Source organism: Panicum virgatum, chromosome 4N (assembly GCF_016808335.1).
Source record: "Panicum virgatum strain AP13 chromosome 4N, P.virgatum_v5, whole genome shotgun sequence".
Taxonomy (NCBI): Eukaryota; Viridiplantae; Streptophyta; class Magnoliopsida; order Poales; family Poaceae; genus Panicum; species Panicum virgatum.
The window spans coordinates 37,990,507-38,006,228 of NC_053148.1; the positions used below are offsets into that span (position 1 = coordinate 37,990,507).

The following is a 15,722-nucleotide window of genomic DNA, read 5'->3' on the forward strand; positions in this document are numbered from 1 at the left end:
TCTGTAGGTGGTAGGTTCCGGGAACCACTATCCCACTGACTACAAAGGGGCCTTCCCATGGGGAAGACAGCTTATGAGCGCCGGTGGTCGACTGGATTCGTCGTAGAACCAGGTCGCTGATGTTGAAGTCGCGCTCATGGATGTTGCAATCATGATAGCACCAGAGCTGCTGCTCATATCTCGCATGCTGAATGGAGTCCGTCAGGCGGTGCTCCTCTGCCGAGTTGATGTCGGTGCATCGAGTCACTTCGGCTTCGTTCTCGTCGTAGTTCTGGATGCGCGGAGCACCAAAAGCTATGTCCGATGGCAAGACTGCTTTAGAACCATACACCATGAAGAATGTCGAGTAACCGGTAGCCCGGCTTCTCTATGTGCGGAGTCCCCAAACTACTTTGGGTAGTTCTTGGAGCCACTTCGCACCATACTTTTCGATCGGGTCGAAAATTCTGACTTTGAGCCCCTGGAGGATCAAGCAGTTGGCCCTTTCAACTTGGCCATTGCACTTGGGGTGCGCCACGGAGGCATAGTAGACGTCGATGCAGCTTTCTTGGCAGTAATCCCAGAACTCGGAGCCCATGAATGAAGTACCCAAATCTGTGATGATCCGGTTAGGCACCCCGAATTGATGAGATATCTCCTCGATGAACTCGGCTGCCTTGGCTGCTATGGTGGCTGTCACTGGCTTGACTTCGATCCACTTCATGAACTTGTCAATCAACACAAATATGTGATTATATCCACCGACGGCCGTCTTTAGGGGTCCCACCGAGTCAAGTCCCCAGTAGGCGAATGGCCAGGAAGGCGGTATAGTCCGTAGGGCCTGAGCCGGGACGTGCTGCTGCTTGGAGAAGAACTGGCACCCGGGACATCGCCTGACAATGTTCTGGGCATCGGCCAGAGCCGTGGGCCAGTAGAAGCCTGATCGAAAGGCTTTCCCCACGAGGGTGGAGGCACCCGCATGGTTGCTGCAGATACCCGAGTGGATATCGCTAAGGAGTCGGACTCCTTCATCCTGTGTGACGCATTTGCACAGGGTTTCTGAGGAAGCCGAGTGCCTGAACAACTCGGTTCCTATGACGACATAGTTGCTTGACCGGCGAGCAAGCTTCTCGTGTTCCTTTCCCTTTGGATAGCTTTTATTGTTCTTGATGAAGTTGATGATTGGGGAGCGCCAGTCGGCGTCGAGGGTTAGGACCTCCTATCCTATGGCCGGGACCAAGTCGGGCTTTGTGGGAGGCTCCTCTTCCATCTTGACCGTAGGACTGTTGTGTACTTGAACGAACACGCCGGGTGGTATGATGGACCACTTGGATCTGAGCTTGGACAGAACATTGGCCGCCACGTTGTCGTCCCTAGGGACATGGTGGAACTCCAGACCGTAAAACTTGGCTTCGAGCTTCCTGATCTCCCTGCAGTAGGCGTCGATCTTCTATTTGGTGCACTCCCAGTCCTTGTTGACTTGCTATATGACGACTTTGGAGTCGCCATACGCCAACAGGCGCTTGATGCCGAGTGTGACAGCGATTCGGAGACCGTGGATGAGAGCTTCGTACTCAGTAGCATTGTTGGTAGCCTTGAAAAGTAGCTAGAGGACGTACTTGAGTTGTTCACCTTTCGGGGAGATGAAGAGGACCCCAGCGCCAGCTCCATCGCGGTTGAGGGCGCCGTCGAAGCACATGATCCAGTGTTCGGATCTGGTATCGGGTGGAGGATCTTGGATCTCGGTCCACTCGGCAACGAAGTCGGGCAACTCCTGAGACTTGATGGTGGAGCGCGGCATAAATTCAATCGTGAATGTGCCGTGTTCTACTGACCATTTGACGACTCGACCGTTGGCGTCCTTGTTGTGGAGGATGTCGCCGAGTGGATACGATGAGGCCACCTTGATCTTGTAAGCTTGGAAGTAGTGCCGGAGCTTTCTTGACGTGATGAGGATAGCGTACAGCAGCTTCTGCACTTGTGGGTAGCGTGCCTTGGATTCGCCGAGTACTTCACGGATGAAGTAGACGGGTCGCTGCACCTTGTAGATGTGACCCGGTTCGTCGCGCTCGACGACCAGGACAGTACTCACCATGCTGGTAGTGGCGGTGATGTATAGGAGGACTTCCCCGTCTTCTGGTGCCGTTAGAACGGCCGGCGAGGTGATGAAATCCATGAGCTCCTGGAATGCTTTGGAAGCGTCGTCGTTCCACTCGAACTTGTCAGACTTCCGGAGAAGTTTGAAGAAGGGTAGGCCTCTGTCGCTGAGTCGGCTTATGAACCTACTCAAGGCGGCCATGCACCCTGTGAGCTTCATCAGGTCCTTTTTGCTCCTAGGAGGCTTCATGAACCTGATGGCGTTGACCTTGGTGGGGTTGGCTTCGATGCCCCGGCTACTAACTATAAAGCCGAGTAGTTTTCTGGACGGGACACCGAACACACACTTGGTTGGGTTGTGCTTTCATTTGAATTTCCAGAGATTTTCAAATGTCTCAGAGAGGTCCGTAATGAACTGATCATTACATTTTGTCTTGACGACGATGTCATCGACATAGGCCTCGGCGTTGCGCCCGATCTGCCCCTGGAGGGATCTCTGGATGGCCTTCTGGTATGTGGCTCCGGCATTTTTGAGGCCGAACATCATGGTGTTGTAGCAGTAGACCCCGAAGGGGGTGATGAAGGATGTATTCTCTTGATCCGACTCCTTGAGGGCTATCTGGTGGTACCCTGAGTAGCAGTCAAGAAAAGAGAGGAGAACGCACCCGGCCGTCGAGTCGACGACCTGATCGATGCGTGGTAGAGGAAAGGGGTCCTTAGGGCAGAGTTTGTTGAGGTCGGTATAGTCAACACACATTCTCCATTCACCATTTTTCTTTTTTACAAGGACTAGGTTTGCCAGCCAATCTGGGTGTGCGACTTCTCTGATGAAACCGGCGGCGAGGAGCCGGGTTACTTCTACCCTAATAGCCTCCTTTTGATCCTGCGCGAAGTGGCGGAGCCGTTGTTTGACGGGTTTTGCCTTCTTATCGAGATCTAAGGAGTGTTCAGCCTCCTCCCTTGGGATCCCGGGCATGTCAGATGGCTTCCATGCGAAGATGTCCCAATTCTCCCGGAGGAAAGAGGTGAGCGCGCCTTCCTACGCCGAGTCGAGGCTGGCCCTGATCACGACAGTCTTGTGCGGTTCATCGTACCGGAGGACGATGGTCTTGGTCGCCACGGCTGTCATTAGCTGCGACTCAAAAGTCAACTCCTTGGCGGGGATCAGCTGCTGGTCCGCCGGGTGGTTCTTTGCTTCCTGGCCAACAAGAACCGAGTTCCTGGATCATTCTAGGGTGTCGGAGAGCTTGGTGTTCTTGGCCTCACACGCGTAGGAGGTCTGCAGATCTCCGTAGACCGAGAGAACCCCCTTTGGAGCTGGCATCTTCAGGAAAAGATACATGTGGTTGGGGATCTCCATGAACTTGGCGAGGGAGGGTCTTCCCAGGATGGCATGGTAGGAGGTCTCGAACTCGGCGACCTCGAAGTTGACGTACTCGGTGCGGTAGTTGTCGCAGGTGCCGAAGGTGACCGGCAAGGTGGCCCGGCCAACCAGAGTCGACCCGGCTCCGGGGATGATGCCGTAGAGGGCCTGATCAGATGGGACCAGGGAGGTCATGTCGTAGCCCATGCTCTCCAATGTGCTGGCGAAGATGATGTCGAGGGTGCTGCCACCGTCGACGAGTACTTTGGCCAGGCAGACCTGTCTCACCATCGGGCTAACCATGAGGGGGTAGGCACCCGGCCTGGGCAGGTGGACCCAGTGGTTGCGGCGGTCGAAGGTGATAGGCGTCTCCGACCACCAGAGGGGTTCAACTGAGTGCTTGAACACCAAGTTGACTTCGCAATCATCCAGCTTAAGCTTGCGCCGGCATGATGGCTTGCTGGGTCTGTCGTATATGAAGTTGACGGCCCTATCTTCTTCCTGGAAGTTCCCTGGGGAATCTTCCCTCTGCTCGTCGTCGTCTCGCCTGGGCGAGTTGCGCCTCCGTGGGCGCACCCGGGTGGTTCTGGAACCACCTGGCCTGTCGCGGTCGTCGCGGCGGGGTCGCTTGGGGTCGTCGTCCTTGATGACGCCGTTGGAGAGGGCTCGGCATTCCCGGGTGTAGCGAAAATGGCCTCTCATGCCATATTTCAATATAATGTTTTGGCGATTGATGACACACGCAACACTTGAACTAATGTGTTTGCTTAGATGATATACTCAGGCTTTTAGGTTCAAGTGATGACAAAGAGAAGAGAGGCGAAGCTAGGCCCGAAGGGCCGCCCCTACGGGGGTTCCGCTGGGAGTTTTAGTATCACCGGTTAAACCGACGTAAGGCAAAATGTACTCATCGGTGCAATGACAGAGATGGCCTGCGGGCTAGGGTTTGGCACCGGATGAACCGATGATGCACCGGTTAATGGCGTCGGTGCAGTTGTCCAGAGAGTTTGTTTTTCAAGGATCAGAGGACCGTTGCTTCTCCATGACACATATGTTTCGAAAGAAAGTACCAAAGTCTACAATCGGTATCAATCCTATTTTTGGTATTCATTTGGTGTCATGTTTTCAAGTTATAGAGTTTGATCCCCATTATGTGAATTACAAGTGCATACATTTGATTAAGTGATTCAAACACTATTGCACACATTTAGGGGGAGCTAACTCTATAGCTTGTGTTTTTGTGACTAACATGCTTTACAAGTGCTATTTGTTGTAGTCACACTCCTTTTTGTCCATATGGTAATACACTCAATCCCTCGATATCAAGATAATACACATTGCAATTAACCTTACATTTGGTATCAATGGATCAAGAAAGACTGGACAAGGGAAGAAGACCAAGCCATAACTCCCAAAAGGTTAAAGAGATAAATGATATAGGGAGGCATGGCTAGTCATCTAAAGCTATCTCCATGAATTCATTTTCTTTTGAACACTACCCCTACAAGTCACAATTGGTATTACAATGGATGTCAAGATAGGAGGTGCCACAAGTTTTGAAAAAGGGGGAGCTTGTTCAAACAATGGGAGATATGCCTAATCTAGTTGGTATAACACTCTATCACTAGTGAATTTCTTTTGCTACTAATGATCCTTGTTGCTAGTGGTTATGAAGCTTTTAGGTGTTTGATGACAAAGGGGGAGAAAATGTACCCTAAAAGCAAGCAAGTGATGCCATTAGCAAGGGGGAGGAATGGAAAATGCAATGCAAAAGGATGCATGGTGATAGGGGGAGGTACTTAGTCAATATGGGGGAGAAGTGCAATTTGATGATCCCATGGACTAAGGTACAAAAACTTTCATTGCTCATATGGTTCAAACCTCACACAAGCCATTGTTCCACAATTCTTTCTACATTTAGTATCAAGGGCTTTTTTTAAAAAAAAAATGAGCATTGAAATGTCATCCAAGCAAGCTAAGTAGTTTCTAACTTTTCAAATTTGTATCAATTTCATATTCTTGCAATTTATCTTGCTTGCTTTGGTTGTGTTGTCATCAATCACCAAAAAGGGGGAGATTGTAGCGAAAATGGCCTCTCATGCCATATTTCAATATAATGTTTTGGCGATTGATGACACACGCAACACTTGAACTAATGTGTTTGCTTAGATGATATACTCAGGCTTTTAGGTTCAAGTGATGACAAAGAGAAGAGAGGCGAAGCTAGGCCCGAAGGGCCGCCCCTACGGGGGTTCCGCTGGGAGTTTTAGTATCACCGGTTAAACCGACGTAAGGCAAAATGTACTCATCGGTGCAATGACAGAGATGGCCTGCGGGCTAGGGTTTGGCACCGGATGAACCGATGATGCACCGGTTAATGGCGTCGGTGCAGTTGTCCAGAGAGTTTGTTTTTCAAGGATCAGAGGACCGTTGCTTCTCCATGACACATATGTTTCGAAAGAAAGTACCAAAGTCTACAATCGGTATCAATCCTATTTTTGGTATTCATTTGGTGTCATGTTTTCAAGTTATAGAGTTTGATCCCCATTATGTGAATTACAAGTGCATACATTTGATTAAGTGATTCAAACACTATTGCACACATTTAGGGGGAGCTAACTCTATAGCTTGTGTTTTTGTGACTAACATGCTTTACAAGTGCTATTTGTTGTAGTCACACTCCTTTTTGTCCATATGGTAATACACTCAATCCCTCGATATCAAGATAATACACATTGCAATTAACCTTACATTTGGTATCAATGGATCAAGAAAGATTGGACAAGGGAAGAAGACCAAGCCATAACTCCCAAAAGGTTAAAGAGATAAATGATATAGGGAGGCATGGCTAGTCACCTAAAGCTATCTCCATGAATTCATTTTCTTTTGAACACTACCCCTACAAGTCACAATTGGTATTACAATGGATGTCAAGATAGGAGGTGCCACAAGTTTTGAAAAAGGGGGAGCTTGTTCAAACAATGGGAGATATGCCTAATCTAGTTGGTATAACACTCTATCACTAGTGAATTTCTTTTGCTACTAATGATCCTTGTTGCTAGTGGTTATGAAGCTTTTAGGTGTTTGATGACAAAGGGGGAGAAAATGTACCCTAAAAGCAAGCAAGTGATGCCATTAGCAAGGGGGAGGAATGGAAAATGCAATGCAAAAGGATGCATGGTGATAGGGGGAGGTACTTAGTCAATATGGGGGAGAAGTGCAATTTGATGATCCCATGGACTAAGGTACAAAAACTTTCATTGCTCATATGGTTCAAACCTCACACAAGCCATTGTTCCACAATTCTTTCTACATTTAGTATCAAGGGCTTTTTTTTTAAAAAAAAATGAGCATTGAAATGTCATCCAAGCAAGCTAAGTAGTTTCTAACTTTTCAAATTTGTATCAATTTCATATTCTTGCAATTTATCTTGCTTGCTTTGGTTGTGTTGTCATCAATCACCAAAAAGGGGGAGATTGTAGCGAAAATGACCTCTCATGCCATATTTCAATATAATGTTTTGGCGATTGATGACACACGCAACACTTGAACTAATGTGTTTGCTTAGATGATATACTCAGGCTTTTAGGTTCAAGTGATGACAAAGAGAAGAGAGGCGAAGCTAGGCCCGAAGGGCCGCCCCTACGGGGGTTCCGCTGGGAGTTTTAGTATCACCGGTTAAACCGACGTAAGGCAAAATGTACTCATCGGTGCAATGACAGAGATGGCCTGCGGGCTAGGGTTTGGCACCGGATGAACCGACGATAGGAAGTTTGAATACGTCGGTGCAATGGCAGAAGCAGACCAAGAAAAATGCATACATCGGATGAACCGATGATGCACCGGTTAATGGCGTCGGTGCAGTTGTCCAGAGAGTTTGTTTTTCAAGGATCAGAGGACAGTTGCACTCACCGATTAAACCGACGCTAATATTACATACACCGGTCGATTACGTCGGTTGATTGCCCGTACACGTAACGGCTAGTTTTCAGTGGGCAGTTTAGTATCACCGGTTAAACCGACGATGGCAATTTGGGGAGCATCGGATTACCGGTGTTAAGCACATTTTGTGCTGCCTATATATACCCCCAAGGCCGGGTCATTTGAGGCTGCTGGAGTTCAAAGAAGTATACTAGAGCTAAAGATCATCCTCCAACCACCATAGAGCTTCATTGTACATCATATAGGCTTAAGCACACTTGTGAAGTGCTTAGTGCTTGTTTAGGCTTAGTTTCTTGAGAGAACTAGCTTGAGAGAAAGTCTTGCTGCGGCAAGCACTTGTGATCTGTCGTGTGACCCTCCGTCTTGGTGTGGAGTGGCAACGACACTTTGTGCGGGGGAAGAGGAGGCCCCCCTCCTTGTGGAGAAGCTCCGTAGTGGATTGGTTTCGGGCCGGGTGACCGAGAGAGACGGTGGCGGTGCACGAGACTCGGTGTCTTGTGGGCACTTGCCTTTGCTTGCCGGCATCGCCATTGGTGGCGTAGTGCAAGACGGTGATCGGAAGAGTAGCCTCGGTGTCCCGTGGACGTAGGCGTTTATGCCGAACCACGTTACATGACCGTGTCTACTCGGGAGTTTGCATCCCTCTCTCCCTTACCGCTTTACTTACCGCATTACGTTTCCGCATTTACTCTTTCTTGCTTACCTTTACTTTCCTAGTTAGTTTGATTAGGATTGGCTATAGGTTGCAAGTCTTTTGGGGTAAGTAGAGGGTAGCATAGATAAACCTTAGTCATAACTAGCATGTGTAGGACGTGTTAGGTTTATCTTATGCAATTAGATTGAGCCCTAGGATAGAAAAGCGATTAGCGACCCTATTCACCCCCTCCCCCTCTAGGGTCGGACACCCCGGTGATCCTTACACCGGGCGGTGTGGTTTGCATCCTTGTGCCAAGGACACTTGCCATCCAGGAGCCGATCTAGGTCCGCTTGGTTGAGAGTGGAACGAAATTGGGATCTTTCGGCGACTGTGTTCTCGAGGCCACGCTTGCGGTCCCGGTTCTTGGACGACTCGGCGCGGTCGTGCTTCTTCCCGTGACGAGGTGGGCGATCGTCACGATGGCGTTCCGAGTGGTTGTCCCGCTGAGGGGGACGCTCGTAGTAGTCGTTCTCGGTCTTGTGCTGGCGGTGAGCTCGCTCGGCATCTTCCATGTCGGCGTGCTTGTTGACGACCAACATCATGTCGCCCACGGTCTTAGGGTTTCTCTCAAACATCTTCCTCCATAATTTGATGTTATGGAGGCCTTCATTGAAGTAGTGGATGATGTCCCTGTCATCAGCTTCCGTAATGGTATTACGGTTAGCAAAATACCTCTTGATATAGTCGCGGAGGGACTCGTCCGGTTGTTGCTTGACGCTGGCCAGATCCCATCTGGTTTTGGGACCCGTGCATGATGCCTGGTAGTACTAGACGAAGGCATTGCAGAGATCCTACCAGCTATTGATGGAGCCGGCAGGGAGCACTTCGATCCAGTTGAGAGCTTGGGGACCCATCATGACCGGGAAGTAGGCGGCCATGAGGTCGTTGTCACTGCGCGCAGCTCGGACGGCGATGGAGTAGGTGCGCAGCCAGGTCTTGGGGTCCGCCTCGCCGTCGTACTTCTCGATCCCGGTAGGCTTGAAGGTGGCGGGCCACTGGATGGCCCGGAGCCGACTGGGGAAGGCGGAGAAGCCGCCGAGGTCGTTGCCGGGCTCGTAGTCATGGCGGGGTCGTCGTGGACGGTTGTCGCCCCGTCGGCCGCGGTTCTGGTGGTCGGCATCGGAGTCGCCGTGTTCCTCATCGTACTAGCGACATCGCTCACGCTCGGTGGCGTCGCGTTGGCGGTGACGATTGTTGATGCGCTGACGTAGGTCTTGCTGGTTGAGTTGGAGGCAAAGGTCATTCTAGTTGACCTCTCCATCATCGCCGTCAGGTTGTGTCAAGTGGTGGCTCGACTGGGCACAGTAGGCCTAGTTGTCCTCGCGCAACTGCTGGGCTTGCGTGGCGGCCACGTGCAGACGAGCACGGGCCATGACGATCTCGGGGGTTTCCTGGAGGCCTCGAGCACCTAGAACACCGCGGCGAGGTTGGCTGACGGCGTGGTGAAGACGTCTTGGCTGTTGTAGTCGAGGACGAAGTCAGCGTCGAGGTTGCGGGGCCAGATTGGTGAGCGCCGAGTCCTGGGGTTGCGGCATTCGGCGTTCTCCATGTCACACTCAGACTGTCGGATCGCCGCCTCGTTGCGCCTTCTGTTATTGCGGAGTTCGTTGCGGCGAAGTCGATTCTCCCTTTCTTCGTCGTCCTCGTTCGGGCGAGTGTCGGAGTCGTCGGAGATGACGAAGATCCAGCGATGCTCTGTCGCCGAAGAGCGGTTGGGTGGGAGGTTTAACGAGGCGTGTTGGAAGCCAAGTTCCTCTCCCGAAGACGGGTCAGATCGGATCTGACCGAAGGTAGCCAGGTTGGGTAGTCGCACTCGGATCTGATCGAAGTACGTTGTAGCAGCGTTGCGGAGTCAGAAGGGGACCCGATCCGGGTTGTTGCGGTGTCGAAGTGCATCCTCGCCGAGCCTGATGCACTCGGCGATGGATCTGCTAACTAGATGTATCTGAGAGATAAGATCGCCAGCGGGTGTAGCGGGATGACGGGTCGTCCTGGAGGAAGTGGCCGCCGCGTATTCCGTCTCGGGTTCAGGAACACGAGGTGTGACAGATCTCGGAGTGACTAGATCAGATCTGGCCCTAGAAGAAGCGTTGTCGAGTTCTCAGAGAACACGGTCAGGGTCATCTTGGTGGTGAAGCGCGAGTTTGCTGAGTCGGACGCACTCGGCGATGGATCTACCGATGCGATCTATCTGGAAGATCAGATCGTCAGCAGATTCATCAGGGCGACAGGTCACCCTAGTTGGCGTGGTCGCCACGTCGAAGTTCTCGGATTCAGGAATCCGAGGGGTGGCAGATGCTCGGGGGGTTAGATCGGATCTAACCCCAACGTAGACGTTGCCTCCGGTGGTGGGAGGGCCGGAAGCGGGGTTCCTGGGAACTGTGACCTCTGGGAAGCTTCCGAAGGCGAAGGAGAAGCCGACTGTCGCCTCCATCTAGGCGGTGACGCTGGCGGAGAAGACGACACCGGTGTTGGCTGCCACTGAACTCGATGTATGAGCCCTGAGTCCCCTACCTGGCGCGCCAACTGTCGGATTGTTATTCCGGCCAGTCCACCAGGGGTGTACCCGGCGGTAGAGTTTCAGGATGGAGATCTCAGGACCAAGAGCTCGATGGTAACACGAAGACGCAGGGACTTAGACAGGTTCGGGCCACGATGAGCGGAATACCCTACATCCTGTGTTCGGGGTTGTATTAGGGTTTGTGGAATGCTGCGAGAAAAAGGAGAGTATATGTATGGGTCGGCCTACGTCTCCTTTATATAGACCAGGAGCCGTAGGGGTACAAGGAATGATATGCTCGGGTTGTTTTACAAGGAAGGAGGTCGGTTAAGATCCCTAGATATCCGGGCCTCTAGCTGGAGTCTCTCATCCTAATCCACTGGGGATCCCATCTGCGCGCAGCCGAGTCCTGCACGCTGAGTAGTCGTAGTCGAGGCACCAAGCAGGGTAGTCTCCCAGGTTCGGGGACCCTACTCGGCAGGGAGGTAAATAGATCTACCTCTGTCAGCAGGCCACCCAGAACACCTTGAGATGTCGTCGAGATGCAAGAGGAACAACAGATATGCGGAGTCACCAAAATATATGTTGACGCAAAAACGTGCCGCACCAAATACTTGAGCACTGAACATGCAGCACGCAGTGACGCACCTTGCAATGCCGCTGCACAAACCGATCAGACCGGTATGGTATATCGGTCTCGTTGGAGCAACCCGGCGAGGATCCAACGAACGCCCACCCGGGAGGGATCCCATCAGGGTAGGTGCACCTTGGATTACTCTATGATCGGCAAGCCACCTAGAGCATCTTCAAACGCTATGGACACAATGGAAAAACAACATATCAAGGTTGGAAAAATAGGGTAACAAGGAAGAAAGGTAAAAAATGAAAAAGATAGATTGATTTGAAGATTTGATTGGGTTGTGTCCCCCTCAATCGGTCGTGGCCTTTTATATTTATAGGGAGGAGAGGGAAACCCTAACAAATCTCATGCTAAAATACAACTCCAACTTGGATTGCACAGCCTAAAAGCGGTATGACCGCTCCTATGACCGGTCCGGTTGATCTGCCCGGGGTGCAGAACTTTTGGAAGCCATATCTCCTTCATCCGACTCCAAATTGGACGTCCTACATATGAATCTTGATGTACTCGCTGAGAGCTATCCAATAGTGAAGTCCAATTTACAGTTTGAGGACTTCGACCAGGCCAGTCTAACTGGTTTATGGGATAGTTCTGACCGGTCCTCCCAGCCGTGCCACTCTGGGTGCAAACAGTGTGTTGACTTTTGAGTGTCGGGCCCCTTCAACTGATGCACTCATTATGTACGGCGAATGCTCTGATAGCTTACAAATTTTTGCATAGAAAAATCGCTAAGTGGAGGTTCCCTTAGAGTATCTCCAAGAAACTCTGTAAAAAAATTCTAGATAGGTAATTTTTTACAAAAGCTTCAAAAACTTGCATCCAACAGTCTCACTATCACCCCCCACTCGATATCTGACTTGGGAAAAGGAGGGCATCGCTCGGCATCTTTCGCGAGCGTGCTCAGCTCGCTATCGCCCCCCGTCTCTCGCGCTCCCTCCCTCCCGAGCCCTGACGCTCCCCTCCTGGCAAGTTCTGGATGGAGGGCGAGCTCCCGGCGGCAGAGGGGCGGCAAAAGGGCGGTGGAGGGCGAGCTCCTAGCGGCAGAGGGGCAGTGGAGAGGGAGCTCCTTGCGGCGGAGAGCGAGCTCTGGGCGGGCGCGCAGGCCGCCGAGGCTAGCAGAAGAAGGCCACGGGGACTAGATCTCAGGGTTCGGCGAGGATCCGATGGCAGCTTGGGGACGCGGAGCTAACGCGCCTAGGCGACGCGGTGGCTCCAGCACCATGGATGGGGAGCTAAAGGAGGAAGAGGGGGGTAGATGATGGTGTGGGGCCCACTTGTAAGTGAGTTGGAGAGAGCCAAGGAGATAAGAGAGTTGGATATGAAGAGGGAGATTTAGCTAGTCTGTTGGAGGAAGAAAAGAGATATAGAGAGGAAAAACTAGATAAATGACTAGCTAAATGAGAATTTGGCTAGTCTGATTTAGAGAGTCTCTTGGAGATGCTTTTAGGCCTCCTCCAACAGTTGAGCTAGCTAGCTACTCACACTGTCCTGGAATGTAAGGTATTAGAGAATTTAAAATTTATACCCAAATGTAAGGCATTCTATAATCCTTTTAGCAAAAAGGCATACTAATTTTCTTGACTTTGATGCTAGTTTTGTAAAAATAAAAATCAATTGTGGTGGGTCAGGGGAGTAAAAAAGGAATGTTAATCTTCTTTGTTTTGGTGCGAGAAAATTAAGCATTGATTAACTGAACAATGCTGAAAGCATCTAGGCCCCTAATTTGAGTTTTGGTAATTAATGACAACGGTTTGAGGATTAATAATTTTATTTGAGATAATGAGCATAGGTTGATCCACGGATGAAAGGGATTTGATTGTGATCGTATGAAGTTTTGGAGATGATGTGCAAAGCTCGGGCTCAAGGCAAAGGTATCAAATAGGACTTTTGTATTTTACTGGTCATAAGGTGATTAGTGGATGAAAAATGACCGGATTTGTTGGATAGATAGCCGTACTATCAAGAGGGATCGTGTACTCGTGCTTGACGGGTCTTTATTGCCATTTTGCTCAAAATATCTAGATGTATGCATGAGGGCTAATGATGTTTCGAAAAGATTTGAAAATAGATTCAAAACTTGTGCTGACTGACTAAGGGCGGACAGTCCGCTCATGGGGCGCGGACGGTCTACCATACACTTCGAAATTGTACTAGAGAGCTTGTGTTGCCTCTGGTAGGCTTAACTTTTATAGGGTGGACGGTCCGGCCCAGGTGGGCCGACGGTCCGCCCCTCTAACTCAATTTGTACCAGAGACATGTTTTGTCTCTGGTGGACAAGAGAGTTGAACGGCGGACAGTCCGCCCCTGGGGTGCGGTCGGTCTGCCGGTCATTTAAAGTTTTGTACCAAAAACGTTGCATCTCTGGTTGGGCTGATGGCTTGAACAACAGATGGTCCGTCCCTGGGGCGCGGGCGGTCTACCGGTCACTTAACTTTTGTACCAGAGATGTTTTTCGTCTCTGGTGGTGTGGAACACATAACGGCGGACGGTCCGCCCCTGGGGCGCGGACGGTCCGCGAGGGCTCCAACGGCTAGTTCTGACACACAATCATTGCACTCTGACTCACTGGTTTTTAAGAGCGGACAGTCCGGTTTTTGAACCGCGGACGGTCCGCGATTTCGTAGAAAAGAGTATAATGGCTAGTTTTTGAGGGGATGTCTATATATACCCAATGCCCGATCATTGGGAGTCTCTCTTGGCCATTTGGACTACTTTCTTGACACATTAGAGCTGAGCTATCCCTCTCTCACACATTCTTGCTTAGTGATTGCATCTTTGAGAGTGTGAGAGCATCCTAGTGCATTGCATCAAGAGTTTGAGCTTTGTGGCACTAGAGAAACTTCAAACAAGCATCATTGACTTGTTACTCTTGGGAGTTGCCGCTCCCTAGACGGCTTAGAGAAGTGGATTTCGTGGAGCACCTCCAAGGAGATTGTTGAGGAGCCCCGATTTCGGTTGTGAGAGGTCTTGTACTCACCTCACCAGAGTGGTGAAGAGCAACTCTAGTGGAATCGAGGTGTGGAGCGGTTCCTTGATTCAAGCCGGCTCAAGATCAAGAGAGTTCTTGATAGAGGAGCTGTTGACTCTTGGAATCCACCTCAACGTGGATTAGGGGTGACCGGCAAGTCATCGACACCACGGGATAAATTCTTGTGTCAAGATCGGTTATCTCTCTTGCTCATCTTGTTTAGTTCATTTACTTTGAGCATTTTACTTTCCTAGAGATTGTGATTTATCTTGTCATCCTAGGTTGCAAACCCAAACTAGAGGTAGTAGTAGTAAGACATAGGGTTCTTTTGTTTTACTAATTAAATTTCTCTAGTGATTGTGGTTTTAGTTTTAAAACCACCTATTCACCCCCCTCTAGTCGGTGTTCTTGATCCTACAAATGCATTAATAAGAGATACATACATCTTTTCTCCTTCATAATCCATCTGCAAAAACCCCGGACGCCTTACATTTCACGATGGAGGGAGTAACTCTCTTAAGCTCATATGGTATATCCACATCAAGAGTCTGTATATTAATAGAGTACAACTTTTAGATTATTTTGATTGTTTACTTCATGGCATTTTTTTTTATTTTTAACCTTTTTTAATATTATTTTAATTTTAACCTAGATGGCAGTTTATTTTCGCTCCATAGCCCGTTTGGTCGCGCCATTGCAGCTGGCGCGACGGTTGGCTGCTGTTAACGCTCCTTAGCGCCCCCGATTTATATACCGCAAGCGCACGATTTCGTGTAGCTTTTCCCTCAGAGTATTCCTCCAAGGTTTATCAATCCACGGAACCAAAGAGACAAGAAACAATCTACTAGCATAGAGATTCCTTTGTGTGAGATGGTGAAAATGAATCTAATCTACTAAAAACACGACAAACACCGAAGGTAGCAAGAGAAAGTTAGAGATAACCAATCTAGATCACCTAGATCATGCATATGTTGTAGTTCCAGCTAGATAAAGTGAAGTAAGATAGATGTGAATCTCAATGAAAAGCCTCTTTAAACTCAAAATCTCCAATCCAATCCCTCGATACCCAACCTACTCTGTGGAGACGGCCTGTCACGACGCCCCCCTTTTCAACGGGATACCCTGAAGCAAGTCGAACTCACTTTGGTAGTTCCGCCATGAACCTCTAGCCACCATGACTACAAGATCATGCTAAGTGATCTATCTCGATAATAGATCTAAGATGTAGCGAACCCAAAGAAAAGAACGAAATCGAAAGAGGAGAACATGGTCGCTAAACATTCGGAAACACAAATAACTTCACCATGAATGATAGTACATCACAAGATCACAACCGGGGCCCTACCTTGATCTTGATGATCCTAGCTCCAGAACTCCGACGTGGTCTTCCTTGCAAGGTTCCCACGTCGGCTAGGGCAAACCCTAGACAACTAGCACGACCCTCGGCTCTCCGAGAGGTGTCCCTCTATCTTCTCTGCTCCTCGGCGTCGTCTCCCGAATTGCTCTCTGCGTGAACCTTGGGGAGGGGTCTTTAAA

At 50.0% G+C, this 15,722-nt stretch overlaps 1 protein-coding gene across 1 annotated transcript; it reads right to left on the minus strand.

Annotated features, from left to right (window-relative positions):
* Positions 1-3,115: 3,115 nt before the first annotated feature.
* Positions 3,116-9,342, minus strand: LOC120669374. Its single transcript, XM_039949138.1, has 5 exons — positions 9,241-9,342; positions 8,939-9,184; positions 8,344-8,845; positions 3,383-4,134; positions 3,116-3,274 (listed from the first exon to the last, which is right to left on the minus strand). Exons 1-5 carry the CDS (start codon positions 9,340-9,342, stop codon positions 3,116-3,118), a joined length of 1,761 nt encoding a protein of 586 aa, XP_039805072.1.
* Positions 9,343-15,722: the final 6,380 nt, after the last annotated feature.